The sequence below is a fragment of the Oncorhynchus keta genome, chromosome 14 (assembly GCF_023373465.1).
Source record: "Oncorhynchus keta strain PuntledgeMale-10-30-2019 chromosome 14, Oket_V2, whole genome shotgun sequence".
Taxonomy (NCBI): domain Eukaryota; kingdom Metazoa; phylum Chordata; class Actinopteri; order Salmoniformes; family Salmonidae; genus Oncorhynchus; species Oncorhynchus keta.
In genome coordinates this window covers 64660477-64685389 of record NC_068434.1, presented here as the reverse complement: position 1 = coordinate 64685389, position 24913 = coordinate 64660477, and the positions used below count along the sequence as shown (strand labels likewise).

Genomic DNA, 24913 nt, shown 5'->3' with positions numbered 1-24913 from the left:
GGATCTGAAGACCCCATACCACATCTTTTCAGTCTCCTGAGGGGCACTCTTCATGACTGTCTTGGTGTGTTTGGACCGTGATAGTTCATTGGTGATGTGGACAACAAGCAACTTGAAGCTCTCAACCTGCTCCACTACAGCCCTGTCAATGAAAATGGGGGCATGCTTGGCCCTCCTTTTCCTGTAGTCAACAATCTCCTTTGTCTTGATCATGTTGAGGGAGAGGTTGTTATCCTGGCACCACACTGCAAGGTCCCTGACCTCCTCCCTACAGGCTGGCTCATCGTTGCCGGTGATCAGGTCTACCACTGTCGTGTCGTCTGCAAACTTAATGATGGTTTGGAGTTGTGCCTGGCCAATACAGAGGGGACAGCTTAGTGATGAGCTTTGAGGGCACTATGGTGTTGAATGCGGAGCTGTAGTCAATGAATACCATTCTCACATAGGTGTTCCTTTTGTCTAGGTGGGAAAGGGCAGTTTGGGGTGCAATAGAGATTGCGTCATCTGTGGACCTGTTGGGGCGGCATGCAAATTGGAGTGGGTCTGGGGTTTCTGAGGTAATGGTGTTAATGTGAGCCATTACCAGCCTTTCAAATCACTTCATGGCTACAGACGTGAGTGCTACTGTTCGGTAGTCATTTAGGCAGGTTACCTTGGTGTTCTTGTGCATAGGGACTATGGTGGTCTGCTTGAAACATGTTGGTATTACAGACTCGGTCAGGGACAGGTTGAAAATGTCAGTGAAGACACTTGCCAGTTGGTCAGCGCATGCTCGGAGTACACGTCCTGGTAATTCGTCTGGCCCTGGGACCTTGTGAATGTTGACATGTTTAAAGGTCTTATTCACATTGGCTACGGAGTCGTCCGGAACAGCTGGTGCTCTTACGCATGCTTCAGTGTTGCTTGCCTTTAAGCGAGCATAGAAGTAATTTAGCTCATCTGGTAGGCTCGTGTCACTGGGAAGCTCGCGGCTGTGCTTCCCTTTGTAGTCCTTAATAGTTTGCAAGCCCTGCCACTACCGACAAGCATCGGAGCCAGTGTAGTACGATTCAATGTTAGTCCTGTATTAACGCATTGCCTGTTTGATGGTTTGTCGGAGGGCATAGCGGTATTTCTTATAAGCATCCAGGTTAGAATCCCGCTCCTTGAAAGCGACAGCTCTACCATTGCTTCTGGATTGAGTAAGTACGTACGGTCACTATGGGACGTCATCGATGAAGCCAGTGACTGATGTGGTGTACTCCTCATTGCCATCGGAAGAATCACGGAACATATCCCAGTCTGTGCTAGCAAAACAAACCTGTAGGTTAGCAGCTGTGTCATCTGACCACTTCCATATTGAGCGAGTCACTGGTACTTCCTCCTTTAGTTTTTGCTTGTAAGCAGGAATCAGGAGGATAGAATTATGGTCAGATTTGCCAAATAGAGGGTGAGGGAGAGCTTTGTATGCGTCTCTCTGTGTGGAGTAAAGGTGTTCTTGAGTTTTTATCCTCTGGTTGCACATGTAACATACTGGTAGAAATAAGGTCAAACGGATTCAAGTTTCCTTGCATTAATGTCTCTAGGAGCGCTAGGAGCGCCACCTCTGGATGAGCATGTTCTTGTTTGCTTATGGCCTTATACAACTTGTTGAGTGCGGTCTTAGTGCCAGCATTGGTTTGTGGACAGCCATTGGTAAATAGACAGCCACAAAAAATATAGAGGAAAACTCTCGGTTAATAGTGTGGTCTACAGATTATCATGAGATACTTTACCTCAGGCGAGCAAAACCTTGAGAGTTCATTAATATTAGATTTCGGCACCAGCTGTTACCGCAAGGAGCTGTTCTATTTTGCCGATGCATGGAAAACCCAGCCAGTTGTACGTTATCCATGTCGTCGTTCAGCCACGACTCGGTGAAACATAAGATATTACAGTTATTACATCAATAGCCTAACCCACTCAGCCTATAGGCTATAAGATTGCAAGAAGAACATCTGAGACCTCAGAGACCCTACTGTATGGATTTAACCAGCCAGGAAACCACAACATCCTTAAATGTAATAAATAAATGAACAGCACTAGAACAACAGTTCATGCCAGGATGTACAAGCTGGCGAGCAGCTGGTGAGGAAGGTCAAAATGAAACTGCTATTGTCAGCACCACTTTCTGTTTTTGGAAGAACAGAGGGGTGTCCTACTGAAATAACTGTCCACAGCCAAAATCTCAGTTTCTGACTTCCTGTCTCCTTAGGCTTATTTCAGACAGAATGGAACTTCAGGGAATGGAACTGTTAATACATGACAAACATAAATACAGGTGTGCTATCTTAATTTGACCATGCTTCTCTCAGCAGGAAAATAATCCTGCAGAAATATAAATGTGAATTATTATCTAGATACATTGTTCATAAGGAAATTTAAAAAAAAAATTCTTTTGAATTGTCATTACACTGTGTATAAGACAGTAGTTTTGGAATTGTTAGTTAGAATACTTGTTGGTTATTACTGCATTGTCGGAACTAGAACCACAAGCATTTCACTACACTCGCATTAACATCTGCTAACCATGTGTATGTGACAAATAAAATGTGATTTGATTTGATTTGATTTGATTACTTCGGAATGGTAAAATATTTTCAGTTAAAAATTAAAAGACTAAAACCAAATATAAAGTATGTAGAAAATATAATGGAGCAATGTATTATTTAATAATATAATCTTTAAAAACTAACAATCACCAAAATAAAAACTAGACAGTCAGGGAGAATTGTTGTTGTTGTTGTTGTTGTTATAGCCTAATGTTTGATGTGTGCAGGAAAATTCTCTGTGACAACAGATTGATCAAATTAAAATAGCAGATCTGTACAAACAGAAGAATGCACACAAACAACACACACACACACACTGTGGAAGGTTTGAGGTTGTCGAGTGCAGCACCATAACAGGAGAATGACCTGGGTTGCAACCATGTAGAAGACAAGAGAGGACAAGGTCAAGGGAAGTGCAAGGTGATGCACAAGTCAACCCACAGCAGATTCTTTCTCCGCTGCTCCCCACCCTGCCCAGCACACCTACACCTCCCAGTCACAGGTGACAGAGCCCAGCCTCCACTAACTCAGATAAACACAGGCAGTCTGCCTGCCCACTGACCACATGCCACCAGGATCAGGCAGAGAGAGGGCACACAATCACATCCATTTAAGTTACTGTAGCTTTAACGTGGTCACACTTCCACATAATTGCAGTTGTGGAGTGGAATTGAAGAACATTGGATTAGTTTAAGATTGAGATTTCCACTAGGAGCAGCACCCATCTAATGTGTTGATTATCCCTCGCCATAAATGACACTATCCACTGGCCCTAGACCATGATTAATCACATGACCCACTGCAGCAAGATTACATCTGTAGCCTTGAACTACAGTCTCTCACACTCTACCAGTCTCTCTCTCGCTCAAACACATAATAGAGAAACACTTACACTGCAAACATAACACACACACACACACACACACACACACACACACACACACACACACACACACACACACACACACAATAACTCACACAAAGGGAGACATGGACATAAACAGCCGAGCAGAGTAGCCGTTATCACAATAACTGTGTGTGGCACGTTCTGCAGTCAGGCAGTGCAGGTGTAACAGTATAATTTTAAACCGTCCCCTCGCCCATACCCGGGCGCGAACCAGGGACCTTCTGCACACATCGACAACAGTCACCCTCGACGCATCGTTACCCATCGCTCCACAAAAGCCGCGGCACTTGCAGAGCAAGGGGAACTACTACTTCAAGGTCTCAGAGCAAGTGACGTAACCGATTGAAACGCTATTTAGCGCACACCGCTAACTAAGCTAGTCGTTTCACATCCGTTACACAGGGCAGACAGACAGTGTGAGCCTCCAGCTGCTTGATGTCACTGCAGTCATGGAGGATCGCTGTAACTCAACACTCCACTGCAGTGCTGCTTTCATTCCCCACACACACACACACACACACACACACACACACATTCCCCTGCAATGCCTCGCATCGGCAGCCTGCACGGCCCTCCATCTCCTCACTATTTAGAGATGGGGCTGCTGACACGCAATTTACCATTTGCATACCGTACATGTTATTTGTCTCACATGCCAGAGTATAATGAAGTGAACATGAGGCACTGGTAGCATGGAAATTGCATACAGAGGACGTGTGGAGCATATTCATTTTAACATTACATGGGGTTGTCAGGTAATGTAATATGTATGCAAATGGACCAGAACAGTGTTTGCGAAGTGCCCACTACTTCCGCCTGTCCTCCTCAGCCTCTTCCCTCCTCTGCTCGCTACTGTTTTTCTGTGTTTGTGGTCTGACTGTGTCTTGGTTTTTTGCAGGCGGAAAGGCAGTGAGAGGACTGTGTATGTGTGTGGCAGAGGAGGCTGGTGGGAGGCTCATTGTAACGGCTGGAATACAATGAACGGAACGGTATCAAACATATGGAAACCACACGTTTGACTCCACTCCAATTATTCCATTCCAGCCATTACCATGAACCCATCCTCCTATAGCTCCTCCTACCAACCTCCATTGGTGTGTGCGTGTGCGTGCGGCTGGTCCCGGAGGAGACCTGGTGGAGAGGGGCCAGAAGGACGGTGAGGCAGGCAGGCCTAGCTAGGAGGAGAGACTACGGCTTAGCTGAGGATGAGGCACTGGCCTGGCTGTGATTTATGGCTCCAGCTTCAGGGGAGAAGCAGGAAGTTGAGAGGAAAAAGGCCTCTCCGTGTGAGGAGGGATGCCAGGTGGAGTGGGCAGCCAGGCAGGCAGGCAGGAGGCTGTGTCGCAGTGCTCCGGGTGTAGACTGCAGGCAGCAGGTAGGAGACAGCAGGAGGCTGGGGGAACTGGCTCACAGCGTGGATCCAGTCAGCAGGGCAGTGAAGCAGGACTCGACATCTGCCCTCTCCTCCTCTGTCATCTCTTTTTTAAGAAGCTGTCTGGTTCAGACTTTTCCCCCTAAGTGCATCACAGCACAAATATGCTGAGTCAATGATGAACAGGGGAGCCTGCACACACACCGGAGCATCCACTCTCCTGTCAGAAAGATACACTTAATAGGTAACTACACTACACTACCATAAAAGTAGTTCATCTATTGCGCAGCAATACAAAATAAAAGATATTGCCAGCCAGAGGTCAATCACAGGTTTCTTATAGCAAGTAAAACCCCTATTTTAGAACCCATGTGCCAAAGGCAAGCTGTTACCTACTGCCTAAGATGGAACCGTATCCCTTGTCAAAGACCAATAGGTCAGGAAACTTGAAGAAAAATCACAAAGGGGAGAAAAAACTATCCATAACCCACTGGGTAAGACTGTAAAAATCCCATAAAAGCTAAGACTGCTAGCTTCTCAGTAGAAGTCTGTGTAGCTCCTAAGAGCCCCATGAAAGGCCTCAGCAGATCAGGTGGAAACACATTGCAGTGAAAGTAATTGCTGAAACAGGTTTTGGGAAAGGTCTCTGATCTTAGGAGAAAACACACTCTGAAATACTGTACAGTTCAAAACTAATCAGTATGGCATGAGTGACTTATGTCAGATCACATTCTCAACCAATGAGAGGGAGCCGTTGATTTGACTGTTTTTCCATGGAGACCCGACAGGAAGCTGTGAGGATGCTGGCTCAATACTTCACACATAAAAAAGGTTTCAAATGAATGTGAACATTCACATTGAATTATGAAAATGACACCAAATCGCCAGGGGGATATATGCTAAAAGCAATCTTTAAAGCAAATACAGAAACAATATTCATATAGGCCTAATATATGTTAAAAAAACATCCCACAACTGTGATGTTTACAGTGTCGTGCCCATGTGACCCATCACTCCGTATCAGTCAGCCCCTGTCAGTCAGTAAAGAGTGAGGACAGATAACAAGAATGTGAAAGTGGTTCTCTGCAGACAGAGTGGAGGAACAGGGTTACAGTGGAGGGAGGCACATTGAGTCTTCTTCCTGAGAGCAAGTGAGTGGCATCCCTGAGTGGGCCCAGTAGAGCTGGGGGATAAATGTCTCAGCGGGAGCTCTCAACTGTCCACGTGAAAGAGGGGGAGAGAAGGTAGTAATCACTGCAGACCAGAGTCTGGCCCAGCTACAATCACCGCTACTGTCACTCACCCTGACGCCAGGCAACTGGATAGCTAGCTGGGTCTGTTATTGACCACCGTTTCTGATGCAACACCAGTCAGTCATGCAAATACCTTACACATCTTTTAGCTAGGTCTCGCACTGACAGTCAGTCATGTGCTGTTTATGGCACAATGCTCCAATAAGTCTGAAGCCTTCAGTTTAAATTATCAGACGGCTTCCCTCTGGAAGGTGTGTGGGTGTGGTCTTGTTCTTCTATCCTCAGGGTTAGGTTAAGGGTGAGAATTAGTGTTAGGGGTTAGGTTTCAGGGTTAGGAAAATAAATGTTAGGTCCCCACGAGAACTGAAAAACAAGTATGTGTGTGTGTACGCGCGCGCGCTCGCCTAGACTTCATGTAATGGCTGTAATACTTACATAACTGCACAAATAGTTCAACGAGTGCATTTTAACCTGGCACCGCTCCCTCCCACACCCGCACAGCTGCCTTCACCCCCTGCTGAGCACTAAGGCATCGCTGTGCTCACCTCTAGCCATAGGCTTATGAGAGGTGGACCCATGCATGTAATAACTACTAAGCACACAAACATTGACAGATTTGATATGAGCACAGCTAAAGAGAGAGAAGTCACAATACATTTTCCCACATTGACATTGGTTTTAAGGTCTCTGGGGACCAACCAGGTCTCACTCTCTAAATAAACACATTTATGCAGATATATTCACACCCACATGCTCATGCTGAGTAAGAGGGAAAGACGGAATATCCTTGATATCCCTTTGCTTTTTTCCTGTGTTTACCTCTCCTCTCCATGCTGTGGGCTGAACGTGTGCCAGGCCAGGCAGGACTTGTCAGAGACAGAGGGCTGGGAGCAAGGGGTGTGGTTCTGCTGCACTGGGCAGATCTGATCTGCAGGGCCAGAGTCAAGGTCAAACCCAGTGCTCCCAGCCAGAGGCAGAGGAAACCTGAACCAGCACCGCAACGGAAGATAGCACCTCTCCCCTCTCCCCTGTCTGCTGGAGGTGTGTGTGTGGGGGGAGAGAAGGGTGTTGGAGCTGTCTCTCCTCCTCAACCATGGGCGTCCGTAAAGATCAGAAGCCAGGGATACAGAGACAGTCTGGATGGGCTTGGCTGGGGCTTCTGTATGCTGATACGTTCTGCATCATTAACACTGTCCCGGCATAGTGAAGAGCACACTGAACACTATCCACACGGCAAAGGAAGGACTCAGCAATAACAAACCTACAGCCCTGAGCCCTTGTAACGTACACCACACACAGTTACCATGGTAGCGAAATGTAATTAAGCAATTAAAAGCTTTCTAGACTCTCTCACTCAAGACAGAACAAAGCCTATTACATAACTTAATAGCATCGCAGCGTAGAGTAATAACATAATTCAGTGTACAAAATGTAAGACACGATATTACCGCTCTACAGACTTTTCCATTTATGTGGTTCCATCTATTTAGTTGATTAAAGCTCTGGGGGTGTCTCTGGGCGAGAGGCACATTTAGAGTTGAACTACAACGACCAAAAAATGTGCTTAATACGTTGAGCGGATCCAATGGAGGTGTGTGGAGTTAATCAAGGAGATGGATGGAATGAAGCATTGAACTAAAACATCCCTGGCAGGTTGAAGTGAAATAACACAATAAAGGCAAGTTGAAATTAAAAGCCTGAAACTAAATGAATGATATAGTGCTGCTAAATGATCATTTCAGTGAGCTAGCCTATGTATTGTGGAAAAGCCTCCTCCATCTGCTGCTGCCGTGAGCTGAAGACACAGCCCAGGGGAGGGAGCCTCAGAGCTGTCAGTCATCTATCCATATGCTATCTGACCTTTCACATATAGCGCCTAGACAGGACCTAGCATCCGCCATTAACTAGAGTTCACAACACATAGAACCCTACTGGAGGGCAACAGATTCTTCATCCTCACCCCTTAATCAAGGTCTTTTCATTAACAAGATTTAAAAGCTTTGACAGACAGGTCACTGATCCAATCATAAATGTCCCTGAGCATCTTCCCAGAGCTTTTCCTGGGGTTCTATCTTTGATCTGAGTCATTTGCACTCAGCTCTGAAACCAGGCCCCACAGAGACAGGCCACTGTCCCAAAGTACAGACCTATTTAGCCTAATGGTGCTTTAAGCTAATGGTGCTTTCTAACACAATAACGAGGGTTAACAGTTTACTTTTCACGCTAGAATTTGAACTGCTACAGTTCCCTGATGTCAGCCTACCTTCAGTTGTTGCTAAAAACAGCCAACAAAAGAGTTCCGTTCAAACTTAGCTAGAGGAATGACTGGGCATAATGGGTGGTGGTGTGATGCGTGTCTGACAGACAGTGGGTTTAGCAGCAGAATCCATCCTGTGCTCTCTGCAGTAAGTAGGTCCTCAGAAACTCAAGCATGGCAGTACTGGGTCAGGGGACCTCCACAAGGCCCTGGCTGACTAAGGAGGATCCGCCAGGCGTAGAAACATACGGTGATGCATAATGGAACCAGGAACAATGTGGTGACAAGTACACTCTTGGAAAAAAGGGTTGCAAAATGGTTCTTTGGCTGTCCCCATAGGAGAACCCTTTTTGGTTCCAGGTAGAAACCCTTTTGGTTTCATGTAGAACCCTCTGTGGAAAGGTTTCTAGATGGAACACAAAAGGATTCTAACTGCAACCAAAAAGGGTTATTCAAAGGGTTCTCCTATAGGGACAGCTGAAGAACCCTTTTAGGGTATAGAAGCTTTTAAACTCAAATTTGGGCACTTGGCTGGCAAATTGCCTTAAAAATTATATAAATATTATGCTATTAACATTTATAACCACACTGCACCTGGCTGTGACTGAAATATTACTTGGACATGATGTATATAGCTATTATCTAGCAAAATAACTACATGTTTTTATCTAGCACGGCGATACCACTGTCTTCGTTCTGAGAAGGCATGTCATGAAACTGTGCCATCAGTGAGCAGCTCCTTAATACAAAAAACTTTGATCCGATGCATGAGCCCATGAACTCATTCAGCAAAGTCAGTTCAGAAATATTGTGTATAAAAATATGCTGTATAGAGTTGACGATACAATACATCTGAATAGTGCTACAGTAATCTAGGTTTTGTGAGGTGAAACCAAGGAAGACATACAGTATAAACATTTCACACCCAACTAATGACCAAGGGGACATGACAAAGGACTATTTCTGAAACTGAGATGCTACATTGCTCCTGTGGTGACAGGAACCTAAACAGTGGTGTTGTATGGAATGCAGAACGAAGTGTGATTCAGTATAACTACCAGGGTCCAGACAGCAGCCTTGTCAGCCACAAGCTCAGGGGACGTGTAAATGAAGAGAACAGTGAGTCTGTGTTTAGACACGGCATCCTGTGTTGTTAATAGAGAGGAGGAGGAACAGGCCTCAGCATTAGGCTACACTACAGGTGGAGTGAAACCAGACTCCCCAATTACATCCTACACACTTCAGCCAAGTCTGTTGTTTATGCTGTGAGTGTTATTTTACTGTATGTACGTTATGGACATAAGAACACCTTAACTTCTCAATGGTCTTATATTATCGAAGACCATAACAAGTTACCAATAAACGTACCTTGACAATAGAGGATCATGAACCATACAAATATACAACTTATTTCATCTCTTCTCTTATGATACAATTACTGCACTTGTGTTTTTGTGAGTGTCTGTGTGGGTGTCTATGTATGCCTTCAACTTCCTGTCCTTATTACACAGTCCTTTAAATCAGGGGACACGTGTTGTGTAGAGGCTACCTTGTCCACTCTGACCCCACTGTCAGACTCTCCTCACAAACTCCTCCACAGCCCCTTAACGGTCGGGGAAGCATGAAAACGGGACCTGCTTGCCAGGGATCCTCACATGGCCCAAAAATCACCCTGAGAAATGGCACAGTGTGCACAAGGCCTGACACAGAGTCCAGACTCCCATGGTGAGATAACAGCAGCTACAGCCTCTCTGCTGCTAACATTCTGGAGCAGCTGCCTTCTCACATTCTAGTTCCCATCTAAATAAGATATAAATAGAGCAAAAAAATCACCAACATCAACAATAACATAGTGGCAAATGTGCTACATAAATTCAAGGGGTTTGCGATAGCATCTTAAGTGCTTTGCAAAAGCATCAGCTGATATTGCACCAATTAGATGCATCACTACTTGAATATGGCGGTCTATTGAATCAATCAGGTTCTACACACACATTCTCTGTTGGCTGCCATGCGCAAACTTAAGCTGGTGTTCCTGGTGGCATGCTATTGCTGTAACATGCGTTACTCACCATGCATGTCTGTTTTCTGCTTTCCCACCCCCCACCCCAGCCTCCACCTGTTTGGGCTCTGCTTTGGGACAGAGGGATTTGTACAGCGTACCTTGCACACTGCCTGTTATTATAATTATCTTATCATGCATGCTCTGGCAGTGAGCTACCGCGAAGGAGCAGAGCCTAACGCCAAGACTAAGGTATTGTATGTATTGTAAAATAATTTTCTAACAAATGTAAAAAATGAAATATGTGGCGTTTCCTGACTGAATCGAGAGAGAAAAAACACATGGGAAAAGTAATAGTATTTTGTGTTGGAAAACTAGAAACATTTCCATTTTTCAGTGTTATTCTCTTCTACTGTATATTCAAAATATGTGGTCTGACAATATGGTCTGACAATATGGTCTGACAATGTATGGTCTGACAATATGGTCTGACGTATATTCCGTCGCTGTCGGATGAAAACCGTGTAACTCCATTTTTTACCATTTGAATATTTTTTACATGTATTGACAGCAGTAACCCCTCAATGTACTCTGAACATTCCATGACTTTAGGACAAAGAAAATGTATTCAAAGTAGGTTGTGAAGTTATATAATTGTATGTTCGTTAATGGGAAAATGTTCCATTTCCTGAGAAGTTTCTGACAATGACTTTTCCCTTCTGTGTGGAGGCACTTTGTAATTTATTAGTAATGCTCTGTGTTAGTGCTCTTCTCTACATTTGGAAATGTAAAAATAGGACTTCTATTTTGGGACTGATAGTTCTGGCCTGACAAAATATCTTATACAGAAAGGCAAGTAGGTGAATGAGATGACACTCCAAAGGTGGAGGGAGATGAAAGAACACCATCCTGCGGTGGCCTAAATCCCAGAATACCTGCAATAAAACACACTCCTTTAATGTTTTGTGTCTGGCTCAGAGTGAAAAGAGAGACTTGAGAGAAGATTTTCGAGAAAGGAACCTTTTCATAGCCTATCCATTGGAAATGTACAAACCTATAGGTATACCTTGTTACCATCCTCCTACCATGTTATTGCCACTTTATTATAGACTGTTGTGTAGAGTGCTGACTTGGAATCAAAGAGCCATTCATAAGAAAAAGCATAGAAAACCAGAAGCTGACCGACACCATGAATGTATGTATACAGTCAGACTAAGTGCTGTACATTCTAATGCTGTTAGCCTATAGAATGTACAGTAAAGACGAAGAGAGAACACTGGCTGGCCATCTCATGATGTAGCCGTTTCACCCTGTTTATCCTCGTTGGTGCACATTTATACCTCTGTCCATCACCTTGACCCTGCCCCATACCCTGCCTTAACTGGCCTTCACAGCCAATCACCATGGAATCCTCATTACCACTACTCCCAGATAACAGAACTATTGTTTAACTCCCATCAGTATCGTACCCAACTCACACCAGAAAACACTATTTTATACTTAAAACATTGTGCACAGAAAGCATCATTGTGTTCCTAAATAAGAAAGCAGCAGACTTGCTGACTTTTCACATTATGGCTGAAACAGAATGCTATACCAACAAAGCGTGCTTACAGCTGTAATCGAAAATAAACCTCATGAATAAACATGTATATTTTAAAGAAATGCTTCTAACCCAAACTGTATTGCTCATCACCAGGTGAGATATTTTAAAGACAACGCTAGAAACAAGACCTAAAAAGCAGCTCTAGAATGTTCTGTTGTACTATTCTATTTCAAGCCAGTTGAGGTGCTTTGATTGGTAACGCTCATGTTCTGCTCAGATGCACATATTTTCACATCCACATTCCACTGCACCATCCAAAGGAGATGTTGGGGTTTGTACGACAAAATACTCTGGCCTTACTGTTGTCATGGAGGGACTCAAACACAGAAAGGTTATGTGCTTTTAGATTTTGACTGTTGGTTAGCAGCATACTTGTCATAGTACTTGAACACTGTAAATGAGTGAGAATTTTCTATCCAATACAAGAGGTCTCTTGTCCACTTTTTGTTTTTTAGGTGGTGGATCAGCTTTAAAATTGCGGATAGATAATTGCTTCCATCAATGTAATTCCATGATGACATCACGGAGATGGTTGATGTCATCATGGAGGAGTGGAAGAGGACTCCAGTGGCAACCTGTGAAGCTCTGGTGAACTCCATGCCCAAGAGGGTTAATTAAGGCAGTGCTGGAAAATGATGGTGGCCACACAAAATATTGACACTTTGGGCCCAATTTGGACATTTTCACTTAGGGGTGTACTCACTTTTGTTGCCAGCGGTTTAGACATTAATGGCTGTGTGTTGAGTTATTTTGAGGGGACAGCAAATTTACACTGTTATACAAGCTGTACACTCACTACTTTACATTGTAACAAAGTGTCATTTCTTCAGTGTTGTCACATGAAAAGATATACTCAAATATTTACAAAAATGTATGGGGTGTACTCACTTTTGTGATATACTGCATATATATATATATATATATATATATATATATACACACACTGCTCAAAAAAATAAAGGGAACACTAAAATAACACATCCTAGATCTGAATGAATGAAATATTCTTATTAAATACTTTTTTCTTTACATAGTTGAATGTGCTGACAACAAAATCACAAAAATTATCAATGGAAATCAAATTTGTCAATCCATGGAGGTCTGGATTTGGAGTCACACTCAAAATTAAAGTGGAAAACCACACTACAGGCTGATCCAACTTTGATGTAATGTCCTTAAAACAAGTCAAAATGAGGCTCAGTAGTGTGTGTGGCCTCCACGTGCCTGTGTGACCTCCCTACAATGCCTGGGCATGCTCCTGATGAGGTGGCGGATGGTCTCCTGAGGGATCTCCTCCCAGACCTGGACTAAAGCATCCGCCAACTCCTGGACAGTCTGTGGTGCAACGTGGCGTTGGTGGATGGAGCGAGACATGATGCCCCAGATGTGCTCAATTGGATTCAGGTCTGGGGAACGGGCTGGCCAGTCCATAGCATCAATGCCTTCCTCTTGCAGGAACTGCTGACACACTCCAGCCACATGAGGTCTAGCATTGTCTTGCATTAGGAGGAACCCAGGGCCAACCGCACCAGCATATGGTCTCACAAGGGGTCTGAGGATCTCATCTCGGTACCTAATGGCAGTCAGGCTACCTCTGGTGAGCACATGGAAATGCCGCCCCCCAAAGAAATGCCACCCCACACCATGAATGACCCACCGCCAAACCGGTCATGCTGGAGGATGTTGCAGGCAGCAGAACGTTCTCCACGGCGTCTCCAGACTGTCACGCCAGACTGTGCCTCCCACAGAACAGAAGCAGATCAACCTCCAAATTCATGGCAGTCTCTTTGGGGGTGCCACAGGGTTCAATTCTCAGGCCGACTCTCTTCTCTGTAAACATCAATGATGTCGCTCTTGCTGCTGGTGATTCTCGGATCCAGCTCTACGCAGACGACACCATTCTGTATACATCTGGCCCTTCTTTGGACACTGTGTTAACAAACATCCAGACAAGCTTCAATGCCATACAACACTCCTTCCGTGGCCTCCAACTGCTTTTAAATGCAAGTAAAACTAAATGCATGCTCTTCAACCAATCGATGCCTGCACCCGCCCGCCTGTCTAGCATCACTACTCTGGACGGTTCTAACTTAGAATATGTGGACAACTACAAATACCTAGGTGTCTGGTTAGACTGTAAACTTTCCTTCCAGACTAACATTAAGCATCTCCAATCCAAAATTACATCTAGAATCGGCATCCTATTTTCGCAACAAAGCATCCTTCACTCATGCCACCAAACATACCCTAGTAAAACTGACTATCCTACCTTTCCTTGACTTCGGCGATGTCATTTACAAAATAGCCTCCAACACTCTACTCAGCAAATTGGATGTAGTCTATCACAGTGCCATCCATTTTGTCACCAAAGCACCATATGCTACAAACCACTGCGACCTGTACGCTCTCGTTGGCTGCCCCTCGCTTCATATTCGTTGCCAAACCCACTGGCTCCAGCAGCTTACCGATCATTGCACCTGCACACAGCCCATCTGTAATTAGCCCACCCAAATACCTCATCCCCATATTGTTATTTATGTTTTTGCTCCTTTGCACCCCAGTATGTTGACTTGCATATTCATCTTCTACACATCTATCACTCCAGTGTTTAATTGCTAAATTGTAATTATTTTGCCACTATGGCCTATTTATTGCCTTACCTCCCTAATCTTACTACATTTGCACACACTGTGTATAGATTTTTCTATTGTGTTATTGACTGTATGTTTGTTTATCCCATGTGTAACTCTGTGTTGTTTGTGTCGCACTGCTTTGCTTTATCTTGGCCAGGTCGCAGATGTAAATGAAAACAACTGGCCTACCTGGTTAAATAAAGGTGAAATAAAAAATAAAAATTAAATCCATCACCCTCACCTCAATTTATATATAGCCATTAAAATATATATATATATTTTTCAAAATCCTGTTTCTCTTATTTTCCATAATTAGCAGTTCATGTTTGTAGTAATGTAGGCAGTCTCTTGTCCACTTTCCCCTTTGACTTTTTTATTTAACAAATTAACTTAGTACCAGTTGAATTTCATATAAGGATTAGACATACAGGCAATATACTGCACTTAATAGGACAGTAAGTAGATAATATATAAACATATAGACCTGCACATTGACACCTAGGTTCTCTAACCAGATTTTAAGCTGAACATCATCAATCAAATTTCAATCAAATGTATTTATAAAACCCTTCTTACATCAGCTGATGTCACAACGTTTGGTACAGAAACCCAGCCTAAAACCCCAAACAGCAAGCAATGCAGGTGTAGAAGCATCAGGGCTTGTTTTATAGTACACAGCCCACTGTGACAGCCATGCTGGCATCAAGAGCACACAGAAGCATTTCCCATCAATTTCACAGCAGATAGCGCACTGTCCACTACCCACACAGTAATATATTTTTTAATATTCTCCTCAATATATAAAATACAAGGCTACATGACATTACTGCATTCAGAGAGACAAAACCAAATTGGTATTGGCATGCATCTTTGTCAGCTAGCCTATAAGCTCCTGACCTGCCAGCAAGCCCTCACTGATGATGACAAAATATTTAACGTGTCCATCATGTGACACCAGACCAGACAAATAAAAATATGCAAATACAAACATTTTGTACAGAAAAGTATTAAGTCATTATATCAGTCTCTAATTACCAAGTGTGCATACTAGGATTGCTTGAGAAGCCAATATTTTCCTGTTTTAACCCCTCATTCAGTGCATCACTTAGGTCACCTTCCATCGAATGCTGTTCATCCACTGCTAATAGACCAGAGGACCACTTTGTTCAATAGAGCGGACACTGTAGACTAGTGCTGAGCGATTAGTGCTTTTTGAGGTCGGTTTGGTTTCGGTTCGATTAAAAAATGATCACAGTTTTCAATATTTTTTTTATTTTTTTTTAAACATGAAATGCACTATGTGGGTTGAATGCTGTGACACAGAATAAAACAATTAATACAAGTCCCATAATGGTAGTGACTGCCCATTACTGCTTATCACTTATTAACCATTATTTATTCACTTTACTTTAATAAAAATGTTCAGCTGTTGTGTATATTAAATGTGTTTTATTTGATTACTTTATTATTTCATTCTAAGTCATCTCAGTAGAGCTGCTGGCTATGCTGTCTGACAAAATCACTATTTTAGTAGCTCTTCAAAGTAAATAAGGCATACTTTTATGACTGCTGAATACCAACTATCAATCCCTTAGCTATTATATTTCAGGTAGAGATACCTCAAGAAGCAACTGCTCTCAAGACTATCTCTCTCAATCGCTCATTCTTCTCTCTTTTACATAGCAGGCATAAAAGAAACACCGACCGGACAAGTAGGCGTGCAATGGATTATGGCCATTGTAGTTCTTTAACACGTTTTCTGCGCTAAACTGCATTGAATATTGGCCTGTTTGTTAACTACAACTCCCTACTACATCGCACAGTTCGGGCTTGATCTGATTTATCTCTATAGAAACTGCACATTGTGCACATTGAGCTCACAGACAAAACAGAATTCAATGGAATTCACATAATTGAACCGATGACGGTCAATTACTTAGTTAAAAAACAAAAAATAACCGAAATTTCCGTAAATTGCTCAGCACCACTGTAGACACTAGTCCTTGCCATCTGAAGGTAACTGCATGTGTGAGATTTGCTAACATGGTCTCTAGAGAGTTAGTATTGCCAAACATCTGCTAAATTGGTTCAAATGAAATACTTTTAAGACACAACATATTGATCATTAAGGTGTAAAACACACTGATTAATTCAGTTGTGTCCCAGCATCAGGGCCAGAAGACCACTGACCCCCAATAAAGTCAGCTCATATCACCATCATGTGGTTCTAGTAGGTACTACATCTACAGCCCATTGTATGTGATGGTTAGGTTGCTGCAGAATGCAGTTTTACTTTGTAGATATTATTGCTCACCTGGTGTTGAAGAGAGGGTCGTTATAGATGAATAGAGGGTGCATCACTGTACGCTCCCGAGATAGAAACACACCCTGGTTGTGAGGAGCCATGACTCCCCCCTCCTGCTTGTGACAGCTCCTCAACGCAGGCTGATCTGTAAGAGATAATAGAATAATAACAATGAGTGAAAGCATCCATAATATTCAAACTAATTTTACCATCAGATGAAGAAATACTGGTGTGACAACACACTTCATTTTCCCCAGATGATGAATTAAATCATGTTACAATATGCCACGTCATCAATCATTCCTTTGTTTAGGCCTAAACACCAGAAATTGAACATGTAAACAAAAATACAAACAAAATGCTGATTACCCTTTCTCTATTGTTTTCTTCATTTTACTAATTAGGACAATGGACTGTCTGGCACTGATGCAGGGGCCATGTGTTACAACATATCCCACTGGACAGACAATAATCTCTTCACTGCTGTGGCTTACAGTTGCTATTTTGTCCCAGTTCTTAGGCAGTTTAGCAAGGGTTAAAACCTTCAGCTAACATCAACACATGAAACTGACAAAAATTACATATTTTGTCATTTAAAGACTTTGATTTACTGTACCTTCAATATCCAACAGAAAACAGGTTAGCAAGTGTGGATACACCTCTTCCAGAACAGAGCAGAAAGCACAGAAGGCCCCAGGGCCCTTCAAAGACAACTTGTCCAGAAATATCTCTGCCCTTTTCTTATTGGTGTCATAACCCAGGATTTCCTTGCATTCCACCAGAGATAACACCCTGTCATACACAAGGTATGGCAGCACCTTGTTGACATCCACCTCCTTCAGTAACCGCTCCCTATGGTGTCTCAGGATTTTGTCAGCCCACGTTTTCTTATTTTTGCCAGATGGTCTCCGGCGGCTCATCTGCTTCTTCACAAACCAATTCCGAGTATCACTGCCCAGCATTTTGAGGTTGGATAAAATGACTTTTTCTTAAACAATTACCACTCTCTTAGCAAAAGTAAATTGGATGGTAGCACATATTCTACAAATGTGGAGGTTGCCATGCCAAATATTTCCATAATGGTGACTATGTTTCCACCAGACATAATATCTCTAGACAGGAAGGTCGACAGTCTGGACATGGACAAAAAAAATAGCTTGGTGCTTATGTTGTTAAGAGGATTATCATACTCTGTTTAGACCTTCACAAACTGCTCACCATGAAAATACAGCACTCAGACCAATTTACTATTTGGCTTGGTTCTAACAGGCCTAGTAGTCTAATCATAATATTTATATTTGTAATACTTGTCTATTTAAAATCAGTCTATAGTCCTAATAAAATCAGGCTGGGCACTGCATATGTATTTATTGCCATGCTGTCATTGTTCTCTCTTTTCATGTCCCGACAGTGAGTTGAGGAGCTGTGATTGTGTTATAGAATTTATTTGACATAGGCTACCAGACAATAAAGAGTCAATAAACCGTAAATTCGAGAACTGGTGTGGATACTATAATATCGGGGTGATAAGAGTACCAACCTTTTTTACCGCCAAGATGTCCATGCTGCGCTGCTCGCGCCCTCGAATGGCAACATCCGGAACGCGGCCGATCATAGACGTCATCCTCACCTTGAAGATTTGCTCAACATAAAGGTTTTCAGATCAACAAGGACAAACATTTTATAAAACTTTTTCTTTTTTTTTACTGAAATCTTTGGACAGTCTTTGCAAAGTATGTTCACAAATAGAACAGCATGGTTCTCAAATAGTGTGAGAAGAGGAAGCCGTTGGTTTTGGGGTAAGTTAGCTAACTTAGCTAGCTCAAGATTAAAGTTACTTAGCTACACTTGAATACAATAACGTTACCAGTTTCATAATTTATTGAGTGCAAAAAATATATATTTCAGTATCTGAGGGTGGCGGTATTACAAGTTGGGAGACTGCTGACTACCTTTTCAGTGAGGATGCCACCTGTCCTGATACAGAACGGTAACGTTAGGCTAGCTTGCTAGACTTGAAATCATTGGACACTTTAATAAATGGATCACTAACGTTAGTCACTTTAATAATGACACTTTAATAATGTTTACATAGCTTGCATTACTCATCTCATTGATTTGATTTAGCTAACGTTAGCTATGCACATCTAGCTAGACAGTTATCTAATCAAGTATGTATTCATTAACTATTGTGAGTCTTTACCATCCAGATTAATTCTTACTTATTTGTTAAATAAAATAGCCACTTCGGATGTTGCTTTTGTTTTCTCTTGTTTGTACCTTTGGTCAACCCAGCTGAGCATGTTTTACTCTTTTTGTTCACTGATTTTCCTCTGCATAATGTGACCGTTTTTGTCCCGTTTCCTGCATGCTGTGTCACTGTCACAGGCCCGCCCCTAGGGGGCATGGTTTCTTCGTCAGCAGTGCATCCCAGGAAATATAAATCGAAATGTAGACCCTTTCATTTACTTTTGTTTATTTATTTCAGGATATTTGAGAGTGTGGACTATGCTGAGAACAGGCTAACAGTTTTTCACAGCTTCTATCTAGCTGCCTGTGAGAAATGCCACAGTGTCAAGTCAGTGTGCATCGGTCATTATGTGCTGCCTCCAGTCTCTGTCCAGGAGGGTAAGTAGATAATATCTCAGCTTTCCTTTCCTTGTTTTTTGCATGACAGTCATAATGGCATTTTTCCCCATAATAATATTCTCCATAACACTGAAAAATATGCACACAAAATATGTGACTAATTTACCTTTTCAGTGGTGAAAGCAGTGGTTGGGAGATTCATTTGGGAGCAGGAGGATAATGAAAAGGCTGTTGATACAGAGGTCAAATATGCTCTTCATCTTAGTTTAAATTTAGTGAGTCATAATTTGTTCACTTTAAGCACAATTCATTTGTATATGTATTGTATTTCTATTGTAAGGATTCAGATGACAGACTGGCATTGGGCAATAGGCAGAAGGAAGAGGAATACAGTGGAGGTTGCTGTGATCACACAGACATCAATAGTTGGTATGTACTGCGTCTTGTGTGGGTCTCCTGATCAGCTACTAATTTTGAGGGGTTCAGCACAATGACGTATATACACTGAGTATACCAAACATCAGGAACGCCTTCCTAATATTGAGTTGCCCCTCCCCAGTCAGAACAGACTCAATTCATTCAAGGTGTCAAAAGCATTCCACAGGGACGCTGGCCCATGTTGACTCCAATGCTTCCCACAGTTATGTAAAGTTGGCTGGATGTCCTTTAGGTGGTGGAGAATTATTAATGCACACAGGAAACTGTTAAGTTTGAAAAACCCAGCAGCATTGCAGTTCTTGACACAAACCGGTGCGCCTGGCACCTGCTAACATATCCTGTTCAAAGGCACTTACATCTTTTATTTTGCCCATTCACCTTCTGAGTGGCACATACAGTACACAATCCATGCCTCAATTGTCTCAAGGCTTAAAAATCCTTCTTTAACCTGTCTCCTCCCCTTCATCTACACTGATGGAAGTGGAATTAACAAGTGACATCAATAAGGGGTCATAGCTTTCACCTGGATTCACCTGGTCAGGCTATGTCATGGAAAGAGCAGGTGTCCTTAATGTTTTCTACACTCAGTATTTAAATAATAGGTCCAGAAAAGAGCAGCTTTTTTAAACATTTTTACCAGTAGGGGTCATATGTTCCTATGCAATGATTACAACTATTCAGTATAATGTGCTCACACTAAACAATATACTATTTTGTGAAATAGCCATGCGGTACCCTTTCTGGATACTCCGGATACTCCACAAAGAGAGGGTGCTCTGTGTTGTGAAGTACAACATTACCCAGTTAATAACATGGTTACAGGTAAAACAAATACTTATCACCCAGCATTCTTACAATTATCCTTATCATGTGCTTTCCATATGAATATATTATCAATTATAGAAATACATCCTTTCTTGAATAATGGAAATGTTTATAATGTAACAATGTTTATTCTATTTGAAGGGTATGTCAGTATTGATGAACTGAGGACTTACTCAGGAGAACTTCAAGACTTCCTACCAGGCCATTGTGGTTCTTCAGTCTCTAAAAAAAGGCGCTCCACAGTAGATATTGCTTAATGTCATATTACAAGGATACAGATCACAGGGATAATTAAGAGTAACACTTTTTATTGGAGAAGAACAAATACACTATGGGATGTTAAATGGAAGATTTAGCAGGATCGCTAGACAATGTTGTCCCTTTTTCACTATTCACCATTGTTTTAGTTGTTGAATTATAAAAATATATATATATTTTACCTATTGAATTAAAGAGTTTACGTACATATATTTTTATTTACACAGACATGATGAGCTATACAGTGTGTTATGAATCAGAAATATCTGTCTCTGCTTCATTCACTTTTCCCAGCAAAATTAAGTCCAAACCCTGCATGAAGCATAGAAAATCAAAACTAAATGGTTACCAACACACACACATAGCACACCTGAACCAGACTGGTTTGCAGTCAATACTTAATCAACACCTTGAAGAACAATCACAAGTTCCATACTTGAAACAGTAGATATTTTGACCCAGCCTTTTGCTTGTTACCTTCCAATTTATTTTTATTTTATTTAACTAGGCAAGTCAGTTAAGAACAGGTATAATGACTGATATACAGAGATGACCGGTTTACAGAGGAGTATAGAGTGCAGTGGTGTGTCCTATAAGGAGCATTGGTGGAAATTCTGATGGCCGAAGGGAATAAGGACATCTAGCTGCCCGAGAGCACCCTTACCTGCCGATCTATAAATTACATCTCCATAATCTAGCATGGGTAGGATGGTCATCTGAATCAGGGTTAGTTTGGCAGCTGGGGTGAGCGATTACAATAGAGGAAACCAAGTATAGATTTTACTTTAGCCTGCAGCTTTGATATGTGCTGAGAGAAGGACAGTGTACCGTCTAGCCATACTCCAAAGTACTTGTATGAGGTGACTATCTCAAGCTCTAAACCATCAGAGGTAGTAATCACACCTGTGGGGAGAGGGGAATTCTTCTTAGCAAACCACATGACCTTTGTTTTGGAGGTGTTCAGAACAAGGTGAAGGGCAGAGAAAGCTTGTTGAACACTTAGAAAGCTTTGTTGTAGAGCGTTAAACACAAAATCCGGGGAGGGGCCAGCTGAGTATAAGACTATCATCTGCATATAAATGGATGAGAGCTTCCTACTGCCTGAGCTATGTTGTTGATGTAAATTGAGAAGAGTGTGGGGCCTAGGATTGAGCCTTGTACTCCCTTGGTGACAGGCAGTGGCTGAGAGCAGATGTTCTGACTTTATACACTGCGCTCTTTGAGAGAGGTAGTTAACAAATCAGGCCAAAGACCCCTCAGAGACACCAATACTCCTTAGCCGGCCCACAAGAATGGAATGGTCTACCATATCAAAAGCTTTGGCCAAGTAAATAAAAATAGCAGCACAACATTTCTTAGAATCAAGGGCAATGGTGACATCATTGAGGACCAATGATGTGGTTTGTGTCTGAGTGGTAGTCATCCCATTAAATCCAAGGATCAGGTCATCTTCCAGTGACGTAATGTCATTGAACTTCATACTCATGACTTGAAAACTTGTCATATCTGTAGAAAATATTTAATTGATTATGCATCTAGGCTAATAGTACAACAATAATATTGCGTTTGCTTTTAGCAACTTCTCTCTGCAGATATACTGTAAAGAGACTCAATGATCAGTTGAATGCACATGAAATCACTGACCTGACAGTGATTTGGGCCCATGCTCAAAACTGATTCTGTCCAAGTTGATAAAGTTATTGATTTAATCTGGAAGAGCCTTTAGTTCATTGCCTGCAGGTTCAACCAATGTAGGTCAGGAGGCAGTTCAGTGATTGCGTTATTGTTCAGACCAAGTTTTTGTAACATGTTGAGTTTTCTGATGGAGGAAGGCAGCATCAATAGACCACAGGCCTCAGCCCACAGCTCTGTCTCACAACCAGGCTGTCAGGTCTCCCAAGGCACATACAGTGAGGCAAAAAAGTATTTAGTCTGCCACCAATTGTGCAACTTATCCCACTTAAAAAGATGAGAGAGGCCTGTAATTCTCATCATAGGTACACTTCAACTATAACAGACAAAATGAGAGAGAAAAAAATCCAGAAAATCACATTGTAGGATTTTTTATGAATTTATTTGCATATTATGGTGGAAAATAAGTATTTGGTCAATAACAAAAGTTTATCTCAATACTTTGTTATATACCCTTTGTTGGCAATGACAGAGGTCAAACGTTTTCTGTAAGTCTTCACAAGGTTTTCACACACTGTTGCTGATATTTTGGCCCATTCCTCCATGCAGATCTCCTCTAGAGCAGTGATGTTTTGGGGCTGATGCTGGGCAACACGGACTTTCAACTCCCTCCAAAGATTTTCTATGGGGTTGAGATCTGGAGACTGGCTAGGCCACTCCAGGACCTTGAAATGCTTCTTACGAAGCCACTCCTTCGTTGCCCGGGCGGTGTGTTTGGGATCATTGTCATTCTGAAAGACCCAGCCACGTTTCATCTTCAATGCCCTTGCTGATGGAAGGAGGTTTTCACTCAAAATCTCACGATACATGGCCCCATTCATTCTTTCCTTTACACGGATCAGTCGTCCTGGTCCCTTTGCAGAAAAACAGCCCCAAAGCATGATGTTTCCACCCCCCATGCTTCACAGTAGGTATGGTGTTCTTTGGATGCAACTCAGCATTCTTTGTCCTCCAAACACGACGAGTTGAGTTTTTACCAAAAGGTTCTATTTTGGTTTCATCTGACCATATCACATTCTCCCAATCTTCTTCTGGATCATCCAAATGCTCTCCAGCAAACTTCAGACGGGCCTGGACATGTACTGGCTTAAGTAGGGGGACACGTCTGGCACTGCAGGATTTGAGTCCCTGGCGGTGTAGTGTGTTACTGATGGTAGGCTTTGTTACTTTGGTCCCAGCTCTCTGCAGGTCATTCACTAGGTCCCCCCGTGTGGTTCTGGGATTTTTGCGTGATCATTTTGACCCCACGGGGTGAGATATTGCGTGGAGCCCCAGATCGAGGGAGATTATCAGTGGTCTTGTATGTCTTCCATTTCCTAATAATTGCTCCCACAGTTGATTTCTTCAAACCAAGCTGCTTACCTATTGCAGATTCAGTCTTCCCAGCCTGGTGCAGGTCTACAATTTTGTTTCTGGTGTCCTTTGACAGCTCTTTGGTCTTGGCCATAGTGGAGTTTGGAGTGTGACTGTTTGAGGTTGTGGACAGGTGTCTTTTATACTGATAACAAGTTCAAACAGGTGCCATTAATACAGGTAATGAGTGGAGGACAGAGGAGCCTCTTAAAGAAGAAGTTACAGGTCTGTGAGAGCCAGAAATCTTGCTTGTTTGTAGGTGACCAAATAGTTATTTTCCACCATAATTTGCAAATAAATTCATTAAAAATCCTACAATGTGATTTTCAGGATTTTTGTTCTCATTTTGTATGTTATAGTTGAAGTGTACCTATGATGAAAATTACAGGCCTCTCTCATCTTTTTAAGTGGGAGAACTTGCACAATTGGTGGCTGACTAAATACTTTTTTTGCCCCACTGTATATGGGATCATAAGGTTCCTCAGACATCCAATGGCAATTGGCAGCATAGTTAGCTGGTTCCCATCAAGAACCAGTTCCTCAAGCTGTTCTAAATGCAGGATCTTCACAAGAAAGTAATTTCTAATTGGAAAGATTTTAATGCTAGGCATTTGTACAACTTTTCCCCATGAGTGGTGCTATGTAGGCCGGCCTATGGATAATGTGGAAAATTGGGGTAACATCTTCAATGAAAGTTATTTTTTTCATTCTTGCTTACCTCGTTTGAAGGGAAGAGAAGACAGTTGTCATTCAAAAACAGCTTTGTTTTATTTTGGTTAGTGTTGTAGGTGGAAGTACAACTTGACATGGGTGACTAAAATTGAACTTTTCCAAATGTTTGCGAGCACATTCA

The 24913-nt window shown here is 42.3% G+C and overlaps 2 protein-coding genes across 2 annotated transcripts in view; one reads left to right on the top strand and one right to left on the bottom strand.

Annotated features, from left to right (window-relative positions):
- Positions 1 to 17043, bottom strand: part of tjp1a (tight junction protein 1a) — a 161409-nt gene extending 144366 nt beyond the window's left edge. Inside the window, exon 1 of the mRNA XM_052462138.1 lies at positions 16915 to 17043. Coding sequence (XP_052318098.1) covers positions 16915 to 17006 — 92 coding nt within the window. The 5' untranslated portion in view covers positions 17007 to 17043. The remainder of the gene's footprint in view (positions 1 to 16914) is intronic.
- A 1344-nt stretch (positions 17044 to 18387) lies between these two features.
- On the top strand, positions 18388 to 22969 carry terb2 (telomere repeat binding bouquet formation protein 2). Its single transcript, XM_035786858.2, has 7 exons — positions 18388 to 18704; positions 18814 to 18895; positions 19394 to 19533; positions 19669 to 19736; positions 19835 to 19923; positions 20657 to 20754; positions 20899 to 22969. Exons 1-7 carry the CDS (start codon positions 18641 to 18643, stop codon positions 21012 to 21014), a joined length of 657 nt encoding a protein of 218 aa, XP_035642751.1. The 5' UTR covers positions 18388 to 18640; the 3' UTR covers positions 21015 to 22969.
- The last annotated feature ends 1944 nt before the right edge of the window (positions 22970 to 24913 follow it).